The sequence below is a fragment of the Bubalus kerabau genome, chromosome 7 (genome assembly GCF_029407905.1).
Source record: "Bubalus kerabau isolate K-KA32 ecotype Philippines breed swamp buffalo chromosome 7, PCC_UOA_SB_1v2, whole genome shotgun sequence".
Classification (NCBI taxonomy): Eukaryota; Metazoa; Chordata; class Mammalia; order Artiodactyla; family Bovidae; genus Bubalus; species Bubalus kerabau.
Window position 1 is genome coordinate 90,404,610 of NC_073630.1, and position 26,395 is coordinate 90,431,004.

The 26,395-nt window shown below is 40.5% G+C and overlaps 1 protein-coding gene across 2 annotated transcripts; it reads right to left on the minus strand.

Moving 5' to 3' along the window:
• Positions 1 to 731: 731 nt before the first annotated feature.
• Positions 732 to 20,420, minus strand: GRSF1 (G-rich RNA sequence binding factor 1). Of its 2 annotated transcripts, none has more exons than XM_055588754.1 (10): positions 19,990 to 20,420; positions 17,397 to 17,553; positions 16,099 to 16,254; positions 15,581 to 15,724; positions 13,101 to 13,236; positions 10,359 to 10,543; positions 9,325 to 9,446; positions 8,082 to 8,217; positions 7,664 to 7,739; positions 732 to 2,123 (listed from the first exon to the last, which is right to left on the minus strand). In XM_055588754.1, the coding sequence occupies exons 1-9, from the start codon at positions 20,344 to 20,346 to the stop codon at positions 7,690 to 7,692; spliced, it is 1,443 nt and encodes a 480-aa protein (XP_055444729.1). In that variant the 5' UTR covers positions 20,347 to 20,420; the 3' UTR covers positions 732 to 2,123; positions 7,664 to 7,689. The 2 variants fall into 2 exon arrangements, with proteins under 2 accessions (XP_055444729.1, XP_055444730.1); XM_055588755.1 differs by lacking the exon at positions 19,990 to 20,420 and adding an exon at positions 19,700 to 19,717.
• Between the last annotated feature and the right edge of the window lie 5,975 nt (positions 20,421 to 26,395).

Consider the following 26,395-nt stretch of genomic DNA (forward strand, 5'->3'; position numbering starts at 1 on the left):
ACAGCTTTACCACAGAGGAGATTATAAAGACACAAAGGACCCAAAGACAAGAGCAAATTCACTGCCACTATTCTTTCAATAGAAAATGATGATGCACAAACCAGTTTTGTCACATTTTGAGGGGCGGGGGGGAGTATGTCTTTAGATTGGATAAAAATAAAAATTACTTTTATTCTATTATGTGCTGCTTTTCTTCTCTTTCCTGCACTACATTTGCCTTGTCAGCTATTACTCACTTACTAACATAAATTATGAGCAATAACCTATTAAAGGGAGTATTGGAAAGTATTACATGAATTCATAAGATGACTTCCCAAGAATGCACACCAGTTTTTTTTTTTTGTGAGAACTCGGCCACTAGTACAGTAAGAAGATATATCCCTTCAAGCTTACCCACCACAGAACATCTTAATGCTTTTGCTCTCATTCTTTTCTAAGAGTTGTACAGAGAGAAAGAGAGAGAGAAAAGATCATATTCTAATAGCTCATACAGCTACAGACACCAGTTTACATAGCTCAGTACACTCAACCACATATGGAAATACATTTCTATCTAGGTAGTAACGTGGAAGATGTTAAGCTGGTTGATTGAATCACATTCTTATAGAATGATAAAAACAAACACAACTAAAAATTAACCATTTCTTCTTATATTAATAGACCAGGACTTGACGTAACAAAAATATATTAGGTTGATTCACACACTCCAAAATAAATACTCTTAGGTAATCTTCAGCCTGAAATAAGTCTTCATTTATTGACTACTTACAGTACAGCGATTTCATCTTAGCTGGTATTCAAAGATGGTTATGTTTTAAATGAGAGAAGGCATAATCTCTCTTTCAGATACCACCTCTCAGAAATCTGGGCTAATTCAACTTTAAGAACTAGAATTGCATCTCCTGGTAACCACGTGACAGTTGTCACCCTGAGAAGAGGAACAAGGCAAAGAAACTATACAGAACTTTGATTCTCCTACACAGGTGCACATAAAGTTAGTTTATTAATGACTACAATTTGAAGCCAGCCATTTTGATCCAGTATTTAAATAACAAGCTGTTTAATATAAAGCAGAAGATACTGCCACAATGTGACAGAAATACAGCTTTACCCATAAACCTTTCACACAATTATACATTAAATGCTATTTTTATTTAAGCAAGGCACCCCTACTTGTTCTAAAATATGGGATGTGCTACCCCACTGAAAAAGCAAATGAGACAAGATTTTTTTCCTACCTAGAGCTGGTTTAAATTCAAGTGAAGCCATTAATGTCCTTACAAGTCAGGACTGTTATGACATGTCACTTCACAGTTCTTAGACTAACACACACCTTAAGGTTTACCCAAAAATCAAAACAAGATGATTGAGCGGGGGGGGCGGGGGGGGGGGGCTCACTGGGATGAGGAGGGGATGGGTTAGACAACTTTTAAGTTGAGACTATAATTCCCTCCTTAATTATACAGGCACCAATATTAAATGCCTTTAGCACAAGGCTGAAAAAGGCAAAACATTTCTAAAGACATAAAACTGCCAAATTATTGTCATTTACACTCACTAACGTGGTATTTATTTTGTTTTGTTTTTTTAATTCCTACCCCATCTAAGTAATCAAATACATCTAAAATTAAAATAACTCTGCAAAACTATAACGGTTCAAGGGCCTGAAACTTTTCCTTGCTTTGGTGAGTATTTGGCTAAAATAAATCAGTATTTTATTCCATGAAAAGTTTTACATTGTATCTCTTAATTCATAGGCAAAAACCAAAACCTCAAACAGATAATTTTTAAAATGGGAGAAATATTTTAAAGGACAGTGCTGAATAAAAATATGCAGCCTTCTGGGTCACAAATCATCTATGAAAACAAACTTTAATTATATAAAATAAAGACCAGATTTTTAAACCAGATCCTGGACAATTTAAACAAAAAAACTAAATTTGAGGTTTGTATCATAATCCTAAACTGAATCTTTTTCTCTGAACAGTCCACTATGGAATTTTTCTTCTAAGCAATTAACCCAAAATCTTGAAATCACTTCTCTAGCAGTTGCTGCTAAAAAACTGGAACTTTAGATCCCAAGTCCAAGAAAGACGTGCAAATGAAATGCTTCTTGCTTCATCCTGAAAATGAAACAAAAAAGTTGCACATTTTTACTCAAGCTAAAAAAGTGCTGCACACATTCCCATATCATTTAAAACTACAAATTCAATACTTTTTTTCTTTCTCATTTACTGCAAGTTATCTAACAAACAACTAAGATAAAGAAAATTAGTTAGGCATGAGTGTTTGCAGCCTGGTAGAAAGACAGCAGATTTTCAAGGTTGAACACAAAATATATTTTACACAGATTTTAGTTAACATAAATATATTTAAGGCCCACAACTGTGGGATTTTATATCCAAAAATGGCCTGACTACAGTAAAGAAATGCCCCATGTGTTTTCAAGAAATCATTACAGTTAAATGTTTTAAAGGAATGCACCATTACATGTAGAAAAACGATCACAATACATTAATTACGGGGAAAAAGATACCACATAGCACTGAGTCAGGGAAGCAACATCAAAACATATCTACTTGATTTGTCACAGATAAAACTCTATGAAATCTATGTACGTCCTAAGAAAACAGTTTTCATGACACCATTTTTGGAAAAGAAGCAGTAGTACATTAAACGTATATAAATCCATGATACACCCTGGTTTCAAATGTATTTTTTTTTTAATTTTATTTTTAAACTTTACAATATTGTATTAGTTTTGCCAAATATCGAAATGAATCTGCCACAGGTATATCTGTGTTCCCCATCATGAACCCTCCTCCCTCCCCATACCCTCCCTCTGGGTCGTCCCAGTGCACCAGCCCCAAGCATCCAGTATCGTGCATCGAATCTGGACTGGCGACTCGTTTCATACATGATATTATACATGTTTCAATGCCATTCTCACAATTCTCCCCACCCTCTCCCTCTCCCACAGAGTCCATAAGACTGATCTATACATCAGTGTCTTTTTTGCTGTCTCATACACAGGGTTATTGTTACCATCTTTCTAAATTCCATATATATGCGTTAGTATACTGTATTGGTGTTTTTCTTTCTGGCTTACTTCACTCTGTATAATAGGCTCCAGTTTCATCCACCTCATTAGAACTGATTCAAATGTATTCTTTTTAATGGCTGAGTAATACTCCATTGTATATATGTACCACAGCTTTCTTATCCATTCATCTGCAGATGGGCATCTAGGTTGCTTCCATGTCCTGGCTATTATAAACAGTGCTGCGATGAACACTGGGGTACACGTGTCTCTTTCCCTTCTGGTTTCCTCAGTGTGTATGCCCAGCAGTGGGATTGCTGGATCATAAGGCAGGTCTATTTCCAGTTTTTTAAGGAATCTCCACACTGTTCTCCATAGTGGCTGTACTAGTTTGCATTCCCACCAACAGTGGAAGAGGGTTCCCTTTTCTCCACACCCTCTCCAGCATTTATTGCTTGTAGACTTTTGGATCGCAGCCATTCTGACTGGCGTGAAATGGTACCTCATAGTGGTTTTGATTTGCATTTCTCTGATAATGAGTGATGTTGAGCATCTTTTCATGTGTGTGTTAGCCATCTGTATGTCTTCTTTGGAGAAATGTCTGTTTAGTTCTTTGTCCCATTTTTTGATTGGGTCAAATGTATTGTTTTAAACACCTTAAAAACACCTTCAGTTCGGTTCAGTTGCTCAGTCCTGTCCAACTCTTTGCGATCCCATGGACTGCAGCACGCCAGGCTTCCCTGTCCTTCAACAACTCCCAAAGCTTGCTCAAACACATTCCCATCAAGTTGCTAATACCATCCAATCATCTCATCCTCTGTTGTCCCTTGCTCCTCCTGCCTTCATCTTTCCCAACATCAAGGTCTATCCCAATGAGTCAGTTCTTTGCATCAGGCAGCCAAAGTATTGGAGTTTCAGCTTCAACATCAGTCCTTCCAATGAATATTCAGTACTGATTTCCTTTAGGATTGACTGGTTGGATCTCCTTGCAGTCCAAGGGACTCTCAAGTCTTCTCCAACACCACAGCTCAAAAGCACAATCTTCAGTGCTCAGCTTTCTTTATGGTCCAACTCTCACATCCATACAAGACCATTGGAAAAACCACAGCTTTGACTGTGTGGACCCTTGTTAGCAAAGTAATATCTCTGCTTCTGAATATGCTGTCTAGGTTGGTCATAGCTTTTCTTGCAAGGAGCAAGCGTCTTGTAATTTCATAGCTGCAGTCACCATCTGCAGTGATTTTGGAGCCCAAGAAAATAAAGCCTGTCACTGTTTCCACATCTATTTGCCATGAAGTGATGGGACCAGATGCCATGGTCTGTTTTCTGAATGTTGAGTTTTAAGCCAGCTTTTTACACTCTTCTCTTTCACTTTCATCAAAAGGCTCTTTAGTTCTTCATTTTTTTGCCATAAGGGTGGTGTCATCTGCGTATTTGAGGTTACTGATATTTCTCCCAGCAATCCTGATTCCAGCTTGTGCTTCATCCAGCCCAGCATTTCGCATGATGTACTCTGTATGTAAGTTAAATAAGCAGGTGACAATATACAGCCTTGACGTACTCCTTTTCCTATTTGGAACCAGTCTGTCATTCCATGTCCAGTTCTAACTGTTGCTTCCTGACCAGCATACAGATTTCTCAAGAGGCAGGTAAGGTGGTCTGGTATTCCCATCTCTTAAGAATTTTCCATAGTTTGGTGTGATCCACACAGTCAAAGGCTTTGGTGTAGTCAATAAAGCGGAAGTAGATGTTTTTCTGGAACTCTCTTACTTTCTTGATGATCCAACGGATGTTGGCAATTTGATCTTTGGTTCCTCTGCCTTTTCTAAATCCAGCTTGGACATCTGGAAGTTCATGGTTCACATACTGTTGAAGCCTTGCTTGAAGAATTTTGAGATTTACTTTACTAGCATATGAGATAAATGCAATTGTGTGGTAATGAGAACATTCTTTGGGATTGCCTTTCTTAGGGATTTGAATGAAAACTGACTTTGTCCAGTCCTGTGGCTACTGCTGAGTTCTCCACATTTGCTTCCATATTTGACATGGATATGCTGACATATCCCCTTGAGTTCAGCACTTTCACAGCATCATCTTTCAGGATTTGAAATAGCTCAACTGAAATTCCATCACCTCCACTAGCTTTCTTTGTAGTGACACATCCTAAGGCCCACCTGACTTCGCATTCCAGGATGTCTGGCTTTAGGTGAGTGATCACACCACCGTGGTTATCTGGGTCATGAAGATCTTTTTGTATAGTTCTTCCATGTATTCTTGCCACCTCTTCTTAATATCTTCTGCTTCTGTTAGGTCCAGATCGTTTCTGTCCTTTATTGTGCCCTTCTTTGCATGAAATGTTCCCTTGGTATCTCTAATTTTCTTGAAGCGATCTCTAGTCTTTCCCATTCTGTTATTTTCCTCTATTTTTTTGCACTGATCGCTTAGGAAGGCTTGCTTACCTCTCCTTGCTATTCTGTGGAACTCTGCATTCTAATGGGTGTATCTTTCCTTTTCTCCTTTGCCTTCTGCTTCTCTTCTTAGCTATTTGTAAGACCTCCTCAGACAACCATTTTGTCTTTTGGCATTTCTTTTTCTTAGGGATGGTCTTGATCATTGCCTCCTGTGCAATGTTATGAACCTCTGTCCATAGTTCTTCAGGCACTCTGTCTTATCAGATCTAAACCCTTGAATCTATTTGTCTCTTCCCCTGTATAATCATAAGGGATTTAAGTCATACCTGAATGGTCTAGTAGTTTTCCCTACTTTCTTCAATTTAAGTCTGAATTTGGCAATAAGGAGTTCATGATCTGAGCCACAGTCAGCTTCTGATCTTGTTTTCACTGACTGTATAGAGCTTCTCCATCTTGGCTGCAAAGAATCAATCTGATTTCAGTATTGACCATCTGGTGATGTCCATGTGTAGAGTTTTCTCGTGTGTTGTTCAAAGAGGGTGTTTGCTATGACCAGTGCATTCTCTTGGCAAAACTCTGTTAGCCTTTGTCCTGCTTCATTTTGTACTCCAAGGCCAAATTTGCCTGTTACTCCAGGTATCTAGACTTTCTACTTTTGCATTCCATTCCCCTATGAAAAGAACATCTTTTTTGGGTATTAGTTCCAGAAGGTCTTGTAGGTCTTCACAGAACCATTCAACTTCAGCTTCTTCAGTATTACTGGTTGGGGCAGAGACTTGGATTACTGTGATATTGAAATGGCTTGCCTTGGAAACATCCAAGAGATCATTCTGTCGTTTTTGACACTGCACCCCAGAATTGCATTTCAGACTCTTTCGTTGACTATGAGGGCTAGTCCATTTCTTCTAAGGGATTCTTGCCCACAGTAGTAGATATAATGGTTCAGTTCAGTTCAGTTGCTCAGTCGTGCCCAACTCTTTGTGACCCCATGGACCGCAGCACGCCAGGCCTCCCTGTCCATCACCAACTCCTGGAGATTACCCAAACTCCGGTCCATTGAGTCGGTGATGTCATCCAACCATCTCATCCTCTGTCTTCCCCTTCTCCTCCTGCCTTCAATTTTTCCCAGCATCAGGGTCTTTTCAAATGAGTCAGCTCTTCGCATCAGGTGGCCAAAGTACTGGAGTTTCAGCTTCCACATCAGTCCTTCCAACGAACACTCAGGACTGATCTCCTTTAGGATGGACTGGTTGGATCTCCTTGCAGTCCAAGGGACCCTCAAGAGTGTTCTTCAACACCACAGTTCAAAAGCATCAATTCTTTGGTGCTCAGCTTTCTTCATAGTCCAACTCTCACATCCATACATGACTACTGGAGTTAAATTCACCCATTCCAGTCCATTTTTAGCTCACTGATTCCTAAAATGTCGATGTTCACTCTTGCCATCTCCTGTTTGACCACTTCCAATTTACCTAACATTGACCTAACATTGATTCATTGACCTAACATTCCAGGTTCTTATGCTATATAGTTCTGTACAGCATCGGACTTTACTTCCACCACCAGTCACATCAACCCTGGGTGTTTGGGTCTGGTCTCTTCATTCTTTCTCAAGTTATTTCTTCACTCTTCTCCAGCAGCATACCAGGCACCTACAGACCTGGGGAATTCATCTTTCAGTGTTTTATCTTTTTGCCTTTTCATACTGTCCATGGGGTTCTCAAGGCAATACTGAAGTGGTTTGCCATTTCCTTCTCCATTAGACCGCATTTTGTTAGAACTCTCTACCATGACCCGTCCATTTTGCGTGGCCCTACAAGGCATGGCTCATAGTTTCACTGAGTTAGACAAGGCTGTACCTTAGAACTAAGAAATGTGAGTCAATTTTTTAGGAAGACAAGCTAATATGAGGCACATTTTCACTGTATTATAATATAATATACAGCTACTAAAGGTGAAAAATTATTTTTAGGCACACAGAATGATGAATGCTGGAAACGATGCAAAGAGATTCTAATAGGAAAATCAAGCCACTGTACGATCATAATGAATTCTATTCCCCAGGAGAATTTCATTTCTTATAGTGAGGCTTCAATCATGATTAGTTTGATCTTTATTAAAAAGAGAATGGTTTTACATATTACAAATTAGTGAGTTAATGATTAATTTATCAACTGAAAATAATTTCCACAATTCTACCTCTTAAATTTACCTTATTATCTGGAATCCTTTGAAGTTTTATTTTCCTTTCGGACATGAATTCAGGAACAATTCAATATACCTATGATCTGAGAATAACATAAAAGGGTCCATTTTTAAAAAGTTACAAAGGCAGAAGTAATACTGTAGCCATTTTTTTTGAGTTTAGCCAGCAACTCAAACCCTCTGTCCCATCCTTTCCTTAGTTAAAAATGAAAACAAAACAAAACCTAACTCTGGATAGAAATATTCAGAATAGTAAATAGACAAATAAATGCTTCTCATTATAAGGTGGAGTTTTGTCTTCTTTACATTTATTTAATAGTATTAGCAGAATACAGTTCCCCCATGAAAGACTTCTGGGTAAACTCTACAACAGAAAAAGGGATTTGTTGTCAAAACTGATAACAAAAATCATGGGCAGCACTTACGAACATGGGACCGATCCTTGAGCATAGCTGCAACAGCATCCTCATGGGTATCGAAGTGCACATCAGCTTCTCCAGTGGCCTTCCCACTGGAACTGTATTCCATGGTGATTCTAACAGGCTTCAATGGAGCAAAAAACTAAACAAACAAAGAGAGCCAAAAGGAACATAATGTTACTAGGTCTAATTTCTACAAGTCTGGTGGCCCTGCACTTTTCTTTCAGACTCTAATTCATACAGCTAATAAATTTATTTTTAGGAAATCTCTTTAAGCAACTATGTAATTACACATCTACCATTTCATTTGGCTCTTCTGATCTTCTTAGAACTCACGGTTATATTTCAAATATCTGTTCATAGAGAACTTACACTATAAATACAATAATATACAAATAGTTTTCAAACTTTCCTTCATACCAACAAAGACTACTTTTATTATTCCTCCCACATACATCCTTCTGTGTTTCTAAAAAATCACCCATCAAAAATACTTCATTTTTTAATAATCATTCATTTTTATCATGTTTTAATTAGACATGCAGCTAATAATCATTTTCTTACCAGCACCACCTAAACAGAGCTACCACACTGAGTGGTTAATATTCCAAACCAAAGCAACAGAAAGCAATTCTTTAAAGAGACTGTGCAACCTTCATTTGGGTAAAGATATGATTTCTATTAGGCTCTCTGAAATAATGACAATTCTGATGACCCACTGCTAACTTAAGGCTCCAGCTTTGGATCTACCTTAAGAATATATTCTCAAGTTCAGAAAATCAGTAAGTACTTTGTTGTTTCGTATCTTTTCGTTTCATATAATATCTATCATAAAATATTTCAAAAATTTCTTTTCTCAAAAATCAGGGAAGCTGGATGCAAGGTTATATGGTCAACTGAAACCTCCAAGCATTTAAGATAAGTAGTAGATAGTAGATAATTACAATGTGAGAAAAGCACTGAGTCTTTTTTTAAACTCAAAAATTAACTGAACTAATTTAGAGAAAACCAAGCTTTTTCACTTTGAATACTAAACCTATACCATATAATTCTACATCTGTAAAATCATTTTATGCCATTATAGATGACTTTAAAATGTAATAAAACCCACACTTCTTAGCCAACAAAAATAAAACAAGCTTCCAGAGTCATGGAGATGCCATCTTGCTCTACCTTCCCCAAACAGAAGTTCAAAACTTCAGAACTGTTATTCAAAGCTATTGAGATTGGATATCTTACTGCCACACACATTTATAATGTCTTGGGCATTGGCTTGGAAAGGCAATCCTCTCATATGGACAAAATGTAGTGAAGACGTAGTTCCAAAATCAACAGCCTCTGGAATCTTTTCTGACATCTCCTTAGGCAATTCTGAGAAGTGGAACAAAAAGCACTGTCAGGAACATCAAAGCTTCAGAGTTATTCGCAGACTGCAATTATGAATGATTTTAATTTCAAAATCCTCAATTCCTTTTCAAATAGTAAGGAAGAGGGCTTCCATTTTAAAAGCCAATCATCTGAAATTTCTCCCACCTAACAGATATCACCTGAACACTTATAAGGATTTAGTGTCTCAAACCACTACCAGATTATAAAGAACGTATCTTTTTCTAACAACAAAGAGAAGGAAAAACAATTATGAATGAAAAATAAAGGCAAGAAATTTCCTGGGTTATAATCACTTAAAAAAAATTAGTAAGGTAACAGGGTATTTCTAGGGCACAAACTTAGAACGTATTTATCAAACTTTCAAGATTCTAAACACTGTTTTAGGATTAAGAATCAAAGGAATAATTAAACACAGAGGCAGACAACATCCTTTGTCAACAATCCTGCTCTCTTACACACATCTTTTCCCAACTTAAGTTTAAAATGCTGACAAACTTACTTCTTTTTGTTATATATGTGAAACCTGGCTTTTGACACAGAATCTACAAAAAAATAAGTAAAGTTTTTAAAAACCTGTATGTTCGGCCTGTACAGTCAACCCTTCATACCCTGTATGTGGAACTTCTGGATACAGAAGGCTGACTATCAGACTTGAGCATTCATGGATTCTGGTATCTATGACGACTCCTGGACCCAATCCCCTGTGAATACTGAGGGAAGACTGTGTATTCACAGTACACACTACACTCAAAGACATGTTAAATATTTAACTCAATACCCTTTATCCTATACTATTACAATGTCATACAACATAATCATAAAAGTTTTTTTTTAAACAAATATCAAAACATACAAGGCAGACCCAACGAATTTCAATAAGAGGCAAGTCCTTACCTATTTCCTTCTCACTTTCAAAAGCTGTCATGGGTCGGATATCCTCATTTACTTCATGCTCTTCAAAGACCATTTCTGGCTCAGTTATATATTTAGCACTGGGAGAAGATGATATTTTTTTTCCCTTATGAGAACCAACGTGTGTTCGAACTTCATTCCTTCTGCTTGGAAATATCTCTATATATCTATGTCAAAACAAAAGTGAATATGTGCAAATGGTACAAATTAACTTCATAGTGAACTCTTTTAAAATAAAATATGCATATATATTTCCAAAGGTCAACAAACATGGGTGTCCAAAGACAACAGGTAGGGAGAAAACTAAGAATGGACACAGACATTAGCCCATGAAAAAGTACTCTCAACAGACCAGGTCAACGATTTAACCCTCCATAAAGTAACAGTTTTCTTTTACCAATGTTTTCACCCCATTTCACTCCACAAGGACAAATATGCAAAGGTCAACTGTATATATAAAAAGAATCTGTTAAGAAAGGTTTTGTTATTTTTTTAATACATTTGATTAATAATCTCTTGAGGCCTTACAAATCATTTCTGTGAAAATTCATCGTATCTGCCAAGACATTTAAAGTCACTGTATTCGAAGAGCTAACTTGCCTCAGGACTTAACTAGAGGCTAAGGAGAATTCATGAACTAAATGTCCGTTCTAACTTGCTTTCTGTATGCTTGTGGGAACTATTAAATTCAGGCTTCTGGAACCAGTTTCCTTTTTCTGAACAATGCTTTTCCAAATTAGGTTATCAAGCTCAAATTATAGGAGTCATCTGCATTTACAGACCTAGACGGGCAATATTTCTTAAATTTACTAAGGAGATTTATTGTGCTCGTGCTTCAGTTCAGTTCAGTCGCTCAGTCATGTCTGACTCTTTGCAATCCCATGAATCGCAGCACGCCAGGCCTCCCTGTCCATCACCAACTCCCAGAGTTCACTCAGACTCACGTCCATTAAGTCAGTGATGCCATCCAGCCATCTCATCCTCTGTCATCCCCTTCTCCTCCTGCCCCCAATCCCTCCCAGCATCAGAGTCTTTTCCAATGAGTCAACTCTTCGCATGAGGTGGCCAAAGTACTGGAGTTTCAGCTTCCACATCAGTCCTTCCAAAGAAATCCCAGGGCTGATCTCCTTCAGAATGGACCGGTTGGATCTCCTTGAAGTCCAAGGGACTTGCAAGAGTCTTCTCCAACACCACAGTTCAAAAGCATCAATTCTTTGGCACTCAGCTTTCTTCACAGTCCAACTCTCACATCCATACATGACCACTGGAAAAACCAAAGCCTTGACTAGATGGACCTTTGTTGGCAAAGTACTGTCTCTGCTTTTGAATATGCTATCTAGGTTGGTCATAACTTTCCTTCCAAGGAGTAAGTGTCTTTTAATTTCATGGCTGCAGTGATTTTGGAGCCCAAAAAAATAAAGTCTGACACTGTTTCCACTATTTCTCCATCTATTTCCCATGAAGTGGTGGGACCAGATGCCATGATCTTCATTTTCTGAATGTTGAGTTTTAAGCCAATTTTTTCACTCTCCTCTTTCACTTTCATCAAGAGGCTTTTTAGTTCTTCTTCACTTTCTGCCATAAGGGTGGTGTCATCTGCATATCTGAGGTTACTGATATTTCTCCCGGCAATCTTGATTCCAGCTTGTGCTTCTTCCAGCCCAGCATTTCTCATGATGTACTCTGCATATAAGTTAAATAAGCAGGGTGACAATATACAGCCTTGATGTACTCCTTTTCCTATTTGGAACCAGTCTGTTGTTCCATGTCCAGTTCTAACTCGTGCTTAGTTGTGTCCAACTCTTTGTGACCACATGGACTCTAGCCCACCAGGTTCCTGTCCATGGAATTTTCCAGGCAAGAATACTGGAGTGGGTTGTCATTTCCTCCTCCAGCATGGATCTTCCCAACCCAGGGATCGAACCCGCGTTTCTTGCATTGGTAGGCAGATTCTTTACCGCTGAGCACCTGGGAAGCCTCAATAGAGTATTCATATCAAAATGTTAACCTGAATAAATCCAAGATTTTAACATCTAGTTACCAGGAAATAACACAGGATACAAAGGAGTAAGTTAAAGGACACCACGAGGAAGCAAAAATATAAATACAGAATGTGAGACACTATACAGGACCACTTATTCAATTTCTTCAAAAGCCAACTGGATAGTAAAAGGGGAGGGAGGGTGAATTCCCTGGTGGTCAAGTGGCTAGGACTCAGTGTTTTATTGCTGTGGGCGTGGGTTCAATCCCTAATTGGGGAATGTAGATCCCACAAGCTACGTGGCATGGCCTAATGGAGGAAAAAATAATAAAAAGGAGAAGGGGATAAAAAGGGAAAGGGGATTTGCTCAAACTTAATAGAACTGCAAGCATAATAATCAAATGCAACGTGTGGACCATGTCTAGCTTTTGGTGGGGAAAAAGAAGGCAACTAGAAAAGGTATAAATAGGTATAACCTATTGGGTTATACCTTTGGGTATAAATAGGAAAATGTGATTACGGACTGGCATTAGATAATAAATATTGAGATCATGTTAAAAAAAAAGACATAAACTGAAAAAACAGATGCAGCAAATGTAACAAATGTTAATTTATTCATCTAAGTGATGGACATCTGACAGCTCATGTCTGTATTGAAATAATTTAACAGTCATGTTACATTGTATTTATCAAAATGACCCAATGTTTGATCTTTCTACATCATTACTATCTGCTTCACTCACCGGTTGCCAATTTCTTCCCTGTGTTTCAAAAGGGCTTGGCTGGCCATTTCTGGTTCCTCAAACTGCACATAGGCTTCTCCTGTTTTTCTTCTCCCTCTATAATCCATGACAAAAGTAATGTCTACTATATTCAGTCCTAGGTGTCCAAAAATTATTACAAATTAGTGCTGCTAACAAGAGCTTTTTTAGTCTTACAACTTAATACATTCAATCACATTCTAAAAAAATTTTTATTAGTAAAATTGTATAGCTAGTTTGCCAGTCTCAAAGCCTATACCCACATAATGGGAAGAAAATTATTATGCAGTCAAAAGCCAATAACACTCACCTATTCCCAGAATGTTTAGGGTCCAAGCAGTCCGTCTAAAACACACAACTCTCTCTCTCTTTGTTTTTTGCCATTAATTACACATTAGGTGAAATAGAAATTTAGACTAACGTCACTGCTGATGCATATCTTACTGCTAAGAATTAGATAATAATGCCTTTAAATCATATAAATTGCTGTCTTAGACAAATACAGCCACTTTTATGAAAGAATGTTTTCCTCATAGAAAAAAATAAAAACTTCACGTGAAATCACTTTTAAATGTGACACCCTCAAAGATCAGCATGATAGGTCAAAATACTTATATAATCTATAAATATTGGAACTCCAAATGAAGACTTCTCCTGTAAACAAGTGGGCCTTAGGAAGCATCACTATGAACAAAGCTGGTGGAGGTGATGGAATTCCAGTTGAGCTATTTCAAATCCTAAAAGATGATGTTGTGAAAGTGCTGCATTCAATATGCCAGCAAATTTGGAAAACTCAGCAGTGGCCACAGGACTGGAAAAGGTTAGTTTTCATTCCAATCCCAAAGAAAGGCAATACCAAAGAAAGCTCAAACTACCACACAATTGCACTCATCTCAAACACTAGTAAAGTAATGCTCAAAATTCTCCAAGCCAGGTTTCTACAGTACATGAACTGTGAACTTCCAGATGTTCAAGCTAGTTTCAGAAAAGGCAGAGGAAGCAGAGATCAAATTGCCAACATCCACTGGATCATCGAAAAAGCAAGAGTTCCAGAAAAACATCTATTTCTGCTTTATTGACTATGCCAAAGCCTTTGACCGTGTGGATCACAATAAACTGTGGAAAATTCTTAGAGATGGGAATACCAGACCACCTGACCTGTCTCTTGAGAAATCTGTATGCAGGTCAGGAAGCAACAGTTAGAACCGGACATGGAAAAACGGACTGGTTCCAAATAGGAAAAGGAGTACGTCAAGGCTGTGTATTGTCACCCTGCTTATTTAACTTATATGCCAAGTGTACATCATGAGAAACACTGGGCTGGATGAAGCACAAGCTGGAATCAAGACTGCCGGGAGAAATATCAATAACCTCAGATATGCAGATGACACCACCCATATGGCATAAAGAGAACTAAAGAGCCTCTTGATGAAAGTGAAAGAGGAGAATGAAAAAGTTAGCAGCTTAAAACTCAACATTCAGAAAACGAAGATCATGGCATCTGGTCCCATCACTTCATGGCAAATAGATGGGGAAACAGTGAAAACAGTGGCAGACTTTATTTTTTTGGGCTCCAAAATCACTGCAGATGGTGACTGCAGCCAGGAAATTAAGACGCTTACTCCTTGGAAGAAAAGCTATGACCAACCTAGACAGTATATTCAAAAGCAGAGATATTACTTTGCCAACAAAGGTCCGTCCAGTCAAGGCTATGGTTTTTCCTGTGGTCATGTATGGATGTGAGAGTTGGACTGTGAAGAAAGCTGAGCACTGAAGAATTGATGCTTTTGAACTGTGGTGTTGGAGAAGACTCTTGAGAGTCCCTTGGACTGCAAGGAGATCCAACCAGTCCATCCTAAAGGAAATCAACCCTGAATATTCTTTGGAAGGACTGATGCTGAAGCTCAAACTCCAATACTTTGGCCACCTGATGTGAAGGACTGACTCAACTGAAAAGACTGTGATGCTGAGAAAGACTGAAGGAGGGAGGAGAAGGGAAAGAAAGAGGATGAGATGGTTGGATGGCATCACCAACTCAATGGACATGATTTTGAGTAAACTCCTGGAGTTGGCGATGGTCAGAGAGGCCTGGCGTTGCTGTAGTCCATGGCGTTGCAAAGAGTCAGACACGACTTAGCAACTGAACACAACTGAACAGGAAAATGTTCACCTAAGATAAAAGGAAACAACAGAGGGAGAAGACTGTTGCTGTTCTTTAGTGACTTAGTCGTGTCCGACTCTTTGTGACTCCATGGGCTCTAGCCTGCCAGGCTCCCAATTATGGGATTTCCCAGGCAAGAATAGTGAAGTAGATTGTCACTTCCTTCTCCAAAGGATCTTCCTGACCCAGGGACTGAACTGAAGTCTCCTGCACTGGCAGGCGGATTCTTTACCACTAAGCCACTAGGGGAGCCCGGAGGAAGATGATATGAGGGCCCAAACATGATATAACTGAAAAGCACCTGCAAAGAAATCTACGATGTCTTTCTCGTTGCAACTATAAGGAAGTCCTCTCAAGCGAACCACTCCATCATTTACCACAGGTGCAGATTTGACATGCAGGCTCTTCATTAAGGCATCCACATCTTCATTGTTTATCTCATAGACTAAGCAAAAAAAAAAGGTATGCAAAATTTATATAAAAATCCATTTAAAAAATAATCACACTGGGTAGATTATATAAGAATCTAAAAACATATGTAATAATACTTCTCTGGTGAAAATAATAAATGACATTTTCAGATGTTTACCATGAGCCAGCTGTAACATCACAACATCAGAGGTAAACTTTGTCAACATCCTCATTTTACAGACAAGAAACAGATTATTTTTAGCTTCACTTTCCCACCTTGGAAAAGGGTTATTCACAGTATCTAACTACTTCACTATTCATAATATTTAACATAGGATCAAATGAAACTGCCTTGAGAAGTACAGTTTATGTAATGATTCCAAAAAGCAATAATACGACTCCACGTACCTTCCACATACCGCTGCCCCATGTACATGCGGTGTTTTTCTAAGGCTTTTTGCACATCCTGCTCGGACTCCATTTCAATTAAGGCATCACCCCTTCGTTTCCCATCTCTATTTAAGAGGAAGTGAATTCCATTCTCACCATTGCGAATTCTGCAGTCTGAAAGTTTGTGAGTAAAATCAATCAAAACCAGAAATCAAAGTTTTAGCTCAATCATATCAATACAAGTAATCAGAGTTGCAATCTTCCAACAACAAAATGAAGCAGGATCCAAACTGACCGCCATTTTCCTTACACAAACCCTCAGCACCAAAAGCATCCAAATGCTAATGATGGTGGTGGCCTCTTTAAATGTTCCGTGTGGAAAAGATAAGCAAACCTTAGCACATAAGTTTATGACCTCATGATCAGTAAATGGCAAATCAGGCTAGGCTCAACACAAAATGGGATTAATATGTCCTTCCAAATGTTTCTACAATTGGTTTGACATCATTCAAGGAATTAAAATATGGTCAGGTTTATGCATAAGTGTCTTCTTTGTTATGATCATATCCATAAGAACTCTAAAATATCTATCAGAATAATTTTGCAACATAATTTAACTTTTCCTCTTTTTCATTACCAAAGAAAAGACATCCCCAAACTGTGCACTCCTTATATTGGGAGCAAGTTGAAGATGTAAATACAATGCACATCAGGTACTTAATATAGTATTACATGTTCATTTAACATGTAACATTGAAGCCAGCATCTTCTAGAAGCCTCTTAATAAGCAGGAAAATAAAAAATCAGAGGAAGATACAAAAGCTTAAAATCAACCATAAATACATAAACCTTCAAACATGTTATTAAGGGAACAACAACAACAATATATGTGTTACACAAAAAACTACTCAAGTATATTCTCACTAACATATTTCCACTAACAGGTTATGCACACATTAAAACTTCTGAAAAAACTGATTTCACACCATATAGTTTTAACATTAAAATTTTTGCTATATTTAAGGTCTTTAAATCTGGTATATATGACAAATAATACATATGATGTCCTCAGAATGAGACAATTTCCATCCATCAAATAAGATGTCTACAGCATAGTCTAACTTGGATTTTATGGGACTGCCTTTTACACAAATGAAATTACAACTTTTTTTCTGGCCACACCATGTGGCACGTGGGATCTTAGTCCCCACTCCATTAAAGATCAAACCTGTGCCCCTGCAGTGGAAGCAGAGTCTAAACCACCGGATTGCAGTGGAGTCCCAAGGTTACATATTTAAAGCATACATAAAATATACCTGAGAAAAAGCTAAGCACATCTTCTACAGTGCAAGACCATGGCAATCCTTGAGCTCGAATGAGATAAACATCATCCACTTCCTCTCCCAACTTGGACGGAGGCAATTCATACTCAGGGAGAGGTGGAAGATCCTCCAGGTAGGTAGTTTTGGATTCCTTCCAAGAGAAATGAAGAATTGCAGAAATATTTCTTGAACGTGTACTTAGCAAATGTTTATTTCTACAAAAAGACTCTGAATGTTATTCTTTAGGGACAATTAGTTATTTCAGAGGCCAGGAAAATTCACAAATCTAACTCATCCTGTTCTGGCTTACATTGCACATCCTAAAGCAAGAAGCATACACAGCCTAATGGCTTGGCAGAATATAAATTTTATTCCAGGCTTGTTTTTAAATTTATCAATCTTAAATTACACCTAATAGTGTAAGGCGGGACAAGAGAGGTCCCTTCAATTTGACAAATATATAGACACCTCCTAACCACAGTAGGCCATAACTGGGCCTCCATCTCAAAAAGCTTACCATGTAGCATAGGACAAGGACACGGACAAGATGTTTTAAGTTTATAGTTACGATAAAAGATATTATAGAAATTGAAAACAGAGCACAAACAAAAGAATCAAGATAAGATATGAGATGAACACTGAAGGCAGGCTAGAATTCTGAGAGCAATATATAAGGGCCAGACAGTCCAGTCTGAGAAGGGGAACAAACAGTAGGAACAGAAGCCCATTTGCAAAACAGCAATAATTGCATTTGGCTAAACTGCAGGGTGCAATTAGGAGCCAAAGAAGATGAGCTGGCAAAAGGAACTGGGTACCACACAGCAGAGGGACTTTAGTGTTAAGCTCAGTGTGTGTCCTTAAACTGGTAGGCAAAGGGGAGCTAATAAAAGACATTTAGGAGTGTATAAATCAACAGGTCAGCAGGATGCTTGCAAAGATTAACCTGTCAACTGGTATGTCAGGTCAACTGAACAAGGAAAAGATCATTAATCGCAAAAGCAGTAGTGTGAGGTAACTGGAGCTTGAGACACATGCAAAAAACTCTATTTTACCAGACTAAACAAAACATGGAACATAACAAGGTTCTAACAAGCACCACAACCATAACCAGGGAAGACAACCCAGGTTTTAAGACTTGCACTCTACTAGGCTAAGGAAACAGATTCCTTTGTACCATCCTACCATTTACATGAAAACTTGTCTAATTTTAAGGAGTCAATGATAAATGTAAACGTGTAGCAAAGGCCTGATACATATTTAATAAGAATGCAACAAGCACTACGATTATCAACACGGGAAGACAGGCTTTAAGTCAAGTGACTTGCACTCTACTGAAGAGAGATACTTCACGCTTTTTTATGTTCCTGTCATTTTCACGAAGATTGACACATAATTTTAAGGAATCAATAATGCAAACACAGTATAATACTAGTAAAGGCTCAACACATATCATTATATTAGCTAAATTCACAGAAAAAAATATCAGAAAAAAAGAGCAGCCAGGTCACAAAGGCATACTATTTTCTTTTAATCAAAACAACATTCCCCATTTTCCCAGAATTCCATAAGCATCACAAGCTTTTACAAAAAAGGGCAGCAAAAACTATTGGGCCCAGATTCAAATCCATTAGCTCAGCCACTGGCAGACAGCAGCCATGCTGATCAGCTTCCCAGTTACCCGAAGTTCAAGGAGAAGCACAAACTGAATTAAGATAAATATGACCCAAGGCATCAGGAACATGTTAGTCAAAAAAAGTGTGCTGACATTTCCCAGACGCCACGTTAACAAGCAGAAGGAGAGCTTCCTATGAGGCACAAAATATTTGCAATCTGTACACACTCACTAAAAAAACAAGTAAATTACTGTAGACTCACTCCTGGGTCCCCAAGTCATCATCAGCCCCAGCCCCTCTCCTCGGCCCCCCTCCCCCCATATCGGTCTCCAAGCTGTCCTTCCACCGGCGATGACCCACGGTCCTAAAGGACCTTCCGTCAGAAGAGGCGGAGGTGACCTTCAGTAACTGGGGCAACCCGCCTTTCCCCAGGGACTCGAGAGCGAGGACAGCGCCGGGGACCAGACTGATTGTGCCCCCAACCCCCCACCAACCCAGCCCACGCGAGTGCGGGAAGCTTCTCAGCAGCAGACCGCGAGGTGCGCCGAGGGCCGCCCAGGCCTAGTGCTCGAGCGACACATAAAGTCCCGACCCTCCCGGGGTCCAGCCTCCCAACTTCACGACCGGGGGGCGGGGAGCCACAGGGATGCGCGGCGGGGACGGAGACCGCCTCACAAAACCTACCATAGGCCGGCGGGAAACAAGGCCTCAACATTCACCCCCAGTCACACTTACACTGCCCAACCGACCACAGACTCGAGAGGAGAACAAAAACAAGGAGAAAACCCGAGGCCTGGGAAAGCGTCCCTTGTTCTGGGGCCCAATAGGAGGACTGGGCGGGCGGGGGTGGGAGCGGAAGGGGGGTGCGGCGCGTGCCGCGGAACCCCGCGCGCGCCGGCGAGACGCACGCCGAGGGGCGCGGGCGCGCGGCCGGGGGAGGGTCCGGCGCGCGGCCCTTCTCGGCACCCACGTACCTGGCTGTAGCCCCGCGCCGGGCCCGCCGCAGCCGCCGCCAGTGACTGCGGCAGCAAAGGGGCGCGCAGGGCCGGGTACGAGGCAGCGGCCGCGGCGGCGGCGGATGCGGCCGCGGTGGGAGGGCCCGCCAGCCTCCCGGCGGTCACAGGCCCGCTCTGGAAGCCCCGCGTCTGAGAGGCGGCGGCCGCGGCGGCCCCGAGCAGCAGCAGCAGGCGGCGGCGACCCGAGACTCCCGAGGGAAAGGAGCCGGCGGTCGAGTAGAAGGGCAGGCAGGCGGCGCCGGTGCGCCGGCAGCTGCTGCAGTTGCAGCCGCAGCCTCGGAGCAGCGCCCCGAGCACCCAGCGCGTCCCGGCCATGGACTCCGGAGGCGGCGCGGGGCCTGAAGGCGGCTGCGGCGGCAGCGCCAGCGGAGAGGAAGTGGAATCCAGGGCCGGGGAGGGGTGGCCAGGCACATGCGCCGCCGGCACCGGGGGCAGCGGTGAGTCGGGAGGAGGCGGAGGAGAGCTCGCGGCTCCGCCCGGTCTCCGCCCTCGGGGCGTGGCTGCCCGCGGGTAGGGAGGGGCCGGGGACCGTTACGACCCGCCAGCGGTTCTTTCACTTTGTGGAAACTGAGGCGAGAAGAGGACTTCCGGTTCTGAGAGGATTGCCCGCTGGAGACGCCCGACGCCGGGCGGTTTCTCCCGCCTTGTGAGGTGAAGTGCCAAAGCGCCGCTTCTGGAGGAAATTGTGATACTCTGGTTATAATTGAGATGCCGGCGGAGATTTAATAACGCTCCCCCCACCCCCGGCCCAGCTTGGGTTATGTGCGGAAAGCCAACTTTATTAGTTGTAAAGTGAAATCTGTAGATAGTTATATGCTAATAATGTATATAGATATTCTTCCGGTGTTGGAAAATTCACTCCAGGTCACTTAGCTTTTATGGAAGACCCACATTAGTACCTATTTTTGTTAGTAGATAGCTGTGATTTTTTTTTTTATGTGAAAAGACGAAACTTGAAAATAACAGCGTTTTGCAGCAGCCTTGAAACAGGCTGAGGTGGCATCACCCCTCTTTCTCTTGGGAAACTACTCAACATCTCCCTGCCATAGCTTTGAACTGCGTCTTTGAGCGTCTGTGCTTTATCGCGTTAGCAAGATGTGTGCTGGGGTAATTGCTTGCTCCCTTTATGCCATTTTGGCTTCCAACAGGTTTCATAGGAACGCTCTGCTTTCAAGTGAAACGTGTGTAACAGATCAGAGGGTCCCCTGAGCATTCAGTGTATTCACGAATAGACAAGTAGAGGTTTGCGAAGCACTGCTTGTGCTGTTTTCTTCCTGTGGCCAGAACCCCCTCAGGTTTTGTGTGTTGTTGTTGTTTTTTTTTTAATCACAAATAATGCTTTTAATTATTTAGCCTCTTACAGTACTCACATAACAGAACCTGACAAATCCATGATGTTTTAGTTGCTAAGGCCTGTCCGACTCTTTACATGCCATGGACTGTAGCCCACCGGGCTCCTCTGTCCATAGGCAAGCATCTCAAGTTTTAGTAGGGGGAAAAAAAAAAAAATCAGAGAGTGAAAAATAGAAAAAAACTAAAATTTCAAAACTTTGTTGTGGAAAATCTCTAAAGGGTGATAAATTTCTAGACTTTCAGAAATTATCAACATTTTTCATTCTTGTTGCATCTGCCTTCACCACCACTCCCAACCTTTTTTTTCATCCTTAATTGGAATATTTTAAAGCAAACTCCAAAGATCATGTCAATCACACTTTCAGTATTCATCTTAAACTGATGACTTAGGAAAAAATGATATTCAGATTAGTTGCATTAAAAAACAAAATTCAACAGAGTATAATTTAAAGATCTTCCTGGTTTTAACAATTCATGAATTGGGCAGCATCCCATCTAGCAGGTAAAAAGGAGCTCCCTTTTGTACAGGAGCTGTACAAAATGAAAGACTTTTCTAGGCAGAAGAGGGCAGGACAAAGAAATTACACTAGCAAAAAGTGGATTGGTTGTGCCAAGGTCTCTTTCCTTTAGGGGGTTGAGGTCTATCAGGGGTTGGTTGGTGTATATCAGGAAGATTATATCCCTAGTGGGGAAAAGGTAGTTCCTGACTGACTCATTTAAGATTCTGTTTCTGGGAAAGCAGAAAATGTGAGGCTTAGCATAACTGACTCCATTTTGGCCCTGTTGTCTTGTTTTTAATAGTAGATGTAAAGTTTCAAGATTATTGCATTTAAAGTTTGAGTTGTTTACTCTGGCCTACTTTTAGAGGGAAGTTCAGTATTTCCTAGAAAACCTTTCCTCACCAAAAACAAAAGTGAACAGAAAAATGTCTGACTGGCTTGGCTCTATGGACCTGGAGTATCAAAGAGAAGAGAACGTCTTCTACAACATTTAGGAATCCTAGAGATTGTTTTTTCTTAGATCTCCCATTCAAGAAGGAAAATGGGTTAGCTCTTCTTGACAGATTATCACTACTACAAATCACAATATGTGGACATGTTAGGGATTCTGCTCATATTTAGTCTTGCCTTCATCTTCTTTTTATTTATTTTTGGCTGTGCTGAGTCTTCATTGCTGCATGGCTTTATCTCACAGCAAGCAAGGGCACTCTCTAGTTGCAGTGTGCTGGCTTCTCATTGCCATGGCTTCTCTTGTTGCTTAGCCCGGGCTCTAGGGCACGCAGGCTTCAGTAGTCGTGGCACGTGGCCTCAGTAGTTGTGGCTCCCAGGCTCCAGAGTACAGGCTCGATAGTTGTGGTGCGTAGTCTTAGTTACTCTGTAGCATGTGGGATCTTCCCAGTTCAGGGATCGAACCTGTGTCCCCTGTATTGGCAGGCAGATTCTTTATTGTTTGAACCACTAGGGAAGCTCAAGGCAGTAAAGGAAATATAGGTCAAAAGTGGGCTATGTTTTGCTTTGTTTGGATTAAGTTGAGTGAGAGTAATATTGAAATATTGGGAAAGGAGTCTGGTGATAAAAATTTAGTTGTGTAACTAGAAGAAAGTAGGCATAATTGGTGTGTGGGGTCCTAGAAAGGTGAAAGAGGAGAGGCATCCAAGCTCAGATACAGAGATTAAATAGGAGAGAGCTCCAGCACCTTGTCTATGATAATTTAATCATAAACCATATAAACGTATTCTTCTAGTATGGTTATTTAGCACTTACTACAGTACTAAATGGGCTTCTCTTGTGGCTCAGCTGGTAAAGAATCTGTCTGCAGTGCGGGAGACCTAGGTTCAATCCCTGGGTTGGGAATATCCCTTGGAGAAGGGAAAGGCTACCCACTCCAGTATTCTGGCCTGGAGAATTCCATGGACTATGTAGTCCATGGGGTCGTAAACAGTCAGACATGACTGAGCGACTTTCACTTTCACTTTTCACTTTCACAGTACTAAATGGGCTTCCCTGGTGGCTCAGATGGTAAAGAATCTGCCTGCAATGCAGGAAACCCAGGTTCTATCCCTGGGTCAGGAAGATCCCCTGGAGAAGGGAATGGTCACCCACTCCATTATTCTTGCCCGGAGAATCCCAGGGACAAAGGAGCCTGGTGGGCTATAGTCCATGGGGTTACAAAGAGTCAGACACAACTGAGTGACTAAGCACGGCACAGCACAGCACTGACAGGGTGTCAGCCTGCTTCTCTGACAAGAATTTCAGAGGTAGAACTAGTCTAAATTGGTAGAAAGATACACTCTGGATTTGGGGGAAAGTAAGGAAAAAGAATGAGAAAAACAACTGCCTCCCATCAGTAGGAATGTCTTCAAAAGAAGCCCTCTTGGCTCTAAAGAGCACATTATTAGGAGCTGGGAAAGGAGCTGGAAGGGGACAATTGTTCTGATTACTAACAAATAAATGAAGGGACTCATTTTATTGTCTGTGCCCTTCAGTTGCAAAAGGTGAACATACCTTTCTTCTGATATGCAATGAAGTTGAGTTAATCTCAAAGGATCCCACCCCACAGCTGCCTTTGCATTTGAAAGAAACAAAAAATCATGAACCATGGATGTCAATAAGCCTAGGGTGGCAAAAGGAAAAGGAATTGAAGTCAAGTACCATAAAGAAACAGTGCCCATTTGTGTAACCTGTGATTAAGGTGCTATTCATCATCCAAGATTAAAGGAAGTTTATTACATTGAGTAGATACAAAAGAACTTCAGGAATTGAAGCTACCAGTTACTTCCAAGGAAAGACAAAGGTGCATTTTATCACCACTATCACTGCTTCATTCTTTTATCTGACAGGAAAAATTGATCCACTAGATCCACAAGTTCAAAGATTTGTTTTTGATGCAATGATATGTTTCTTAGGTTAGCTTTGTCATTTGGTTTATATTCACATTAATAACACCATCAGTTCAGTTTGGTTGCTCGGTTGTGTCTGACTCTTTGTGACCCCGTGGACTGCAGCATGCCAGGCTTCCCTGTCCATCACCAATAAGACCATGGTAACTGATTTTTATCTTTTCCATAGATTGCATTTGGATAATCATTCTGTGACAGAGTAAAAGTAATAATAATGATTGACACATGACCAACCAATAAACCTCCAAATACTGCAGCTTCTTCACTTATTAAAATTAGCCTGTTAAAATTTGAGTATCTGGGAAAGAGAATAGCTGATTCATTGTTTAAATGAATTATACAGTCAAGAAATATTAATTTTTTTAAAAAAGGATTATTTTATATTAGTAGTCCATTTTTTCCTATGGCAAATATTTTTAAATTAACAAGACTGGAAGCCAGAGTCAGGATGTAGTGAGGACCAGAGTCAGGCCATAGAGAGGAAAAAAGACAGGATGTAGTGAGGTAAAGGGTCAGGCCATAGAGAGGTGAAGAGTCAGGATGTAGTGAGGACCAGAGTCAGGCTCTAGAGAGGAAAAGAATTAGGATGTAGTTCGGTAAAGAGTCAGGACATTTGTGATCTGAGACAACTGAGGAATAGGGTGAGGAGGGAGGTGGGAGGGGTTTCAGGACACATGTATAACTGTGGCTGATTCATGTTGATGTATGGCAAAAACCATCACAATATTATACAGTAATTATCCTCCAATTAAAATAATTAATTTTTTAAAAGTCAGGACATACAGCACAGTAGAGTTAAAATATAATGTCTACACAGTTATCACAAAGAATGATTTACTGTAACGCTGGACTGGAAGAAGCACAAGCTGGAATCAAGATTGCTGGGAGAAATATCAATAACCTCAGATATGCAGATGACACCACCCTTATGGCAGAAAGTGAAGAGGAACTAAAAAGCCTCTTGATGAAAGTGAAAGTGGAGAGTGAAAAAGTTGGCTTAAAACTCAACATTCAGAAAACGAAGATCATGGCATCCGGTCCCATCACTTCATGGGAAATAGATGGGGAAACAGTGGAAACAGTGTCAGATTTTATTTTTGGGGGCTCCAAAATCACTGCAGATGGTGACTGCAGCCAGGAAATTAAAAGACACTTACTCCTTGGAAGGAAAGTTATGACCAACCTAGATAGCATATTCAAAAGCAGAGACATTACTTTGCCAGCAAAGGTTGATCTAGTCAAGGCTATGGTTTTTCCTGTGGTCATGTATGGATGTGAGAGTTGGACTATAAAGAAATCTGAGCACTGAAGAATTGATGCTTTTGAACTGTGGTGTTGGAGAAGACTCTTGAGAGACTCTTGGACTGCAAGGAGAGCCAATCAGTCCATCCTAAAGCAGATCAGTCCTGAGTGTTCATTGGAAGGACTGATTTTGAAGCTGAAACTCCAAATACTTTGGCCACCTGATGCAAAGAGCTGACTCATTTGAAAAGACCCTGATATTGGGAAAGATTGAAGGCAGGAGGAGAAGGGGATGACAGAGGATGAGATGGTTGGATGGCATCACTGACTCAATGGACATGAGTTTGGGTAAACTCTGGGAGTTGGTGATATACGGGGAGGCCTGGCGTGCTGCAGTTCATGGGGTCGCAAAGAGTCGGACAAGACTGAGCGACTGAACTGAGCTGAATTGAGGATATTTAGAAAGTAGAATGATGGGCTATGGCATCCTCTGGCCATATTTACAAAGATCAGGTGGTAGTGCTTTGGATTGGTCAGGAACTGCGTAGTAGTTACATCAACCGGCTTTTCCTAGGAGGGCAAAAGCTAGGGTGCAAACAGGGTCAAAGCTCTGAGCATCAACCACAGGATGCAAAATACCTGAGAAGCCTTTGTTAATAGCTCTCATTCTGAATAATCATCTCTTTAAAATAGGTAATTAAGGAACTTAGCGTTTAAATAAAATTCAAGCCATACAAGATGATATATACACACATATACAAGCATGTGTATAGACCCCCCACACACACATACACACACACAAACACACAGAAAGTAAGGTTTGCCTCTAACCACTATCCTCCAGTTATCCAGTTCTCCTCAGATGTGTTC

Excerpts from the sequence above, each read along its gene's own strand:
- GRSF1 (XM_055588754.1), bottom strand. The coding sequence starts at position 20,346 with ATGGCCGGGACGCGCTGGGTGCTCGGGGCGCTGCTCCGAGGCTGCGGC. Across the intron at positions 15,725-16,098 it reads GGGGCAGCGGTATGTGGAAG|TCTATGAGATAAACAATGAA; the intron begins GTACGTGGAGTC and ends TTTTTTGCTTAG. Across the intron at positions 9,447-10,358 it reads TGAAAGTGAGAAGGAAATAG|AATTGCCTAAGGAGATGTCA; the intron begins GTAAGGACTTGC and ends TCCACTTCTCAG.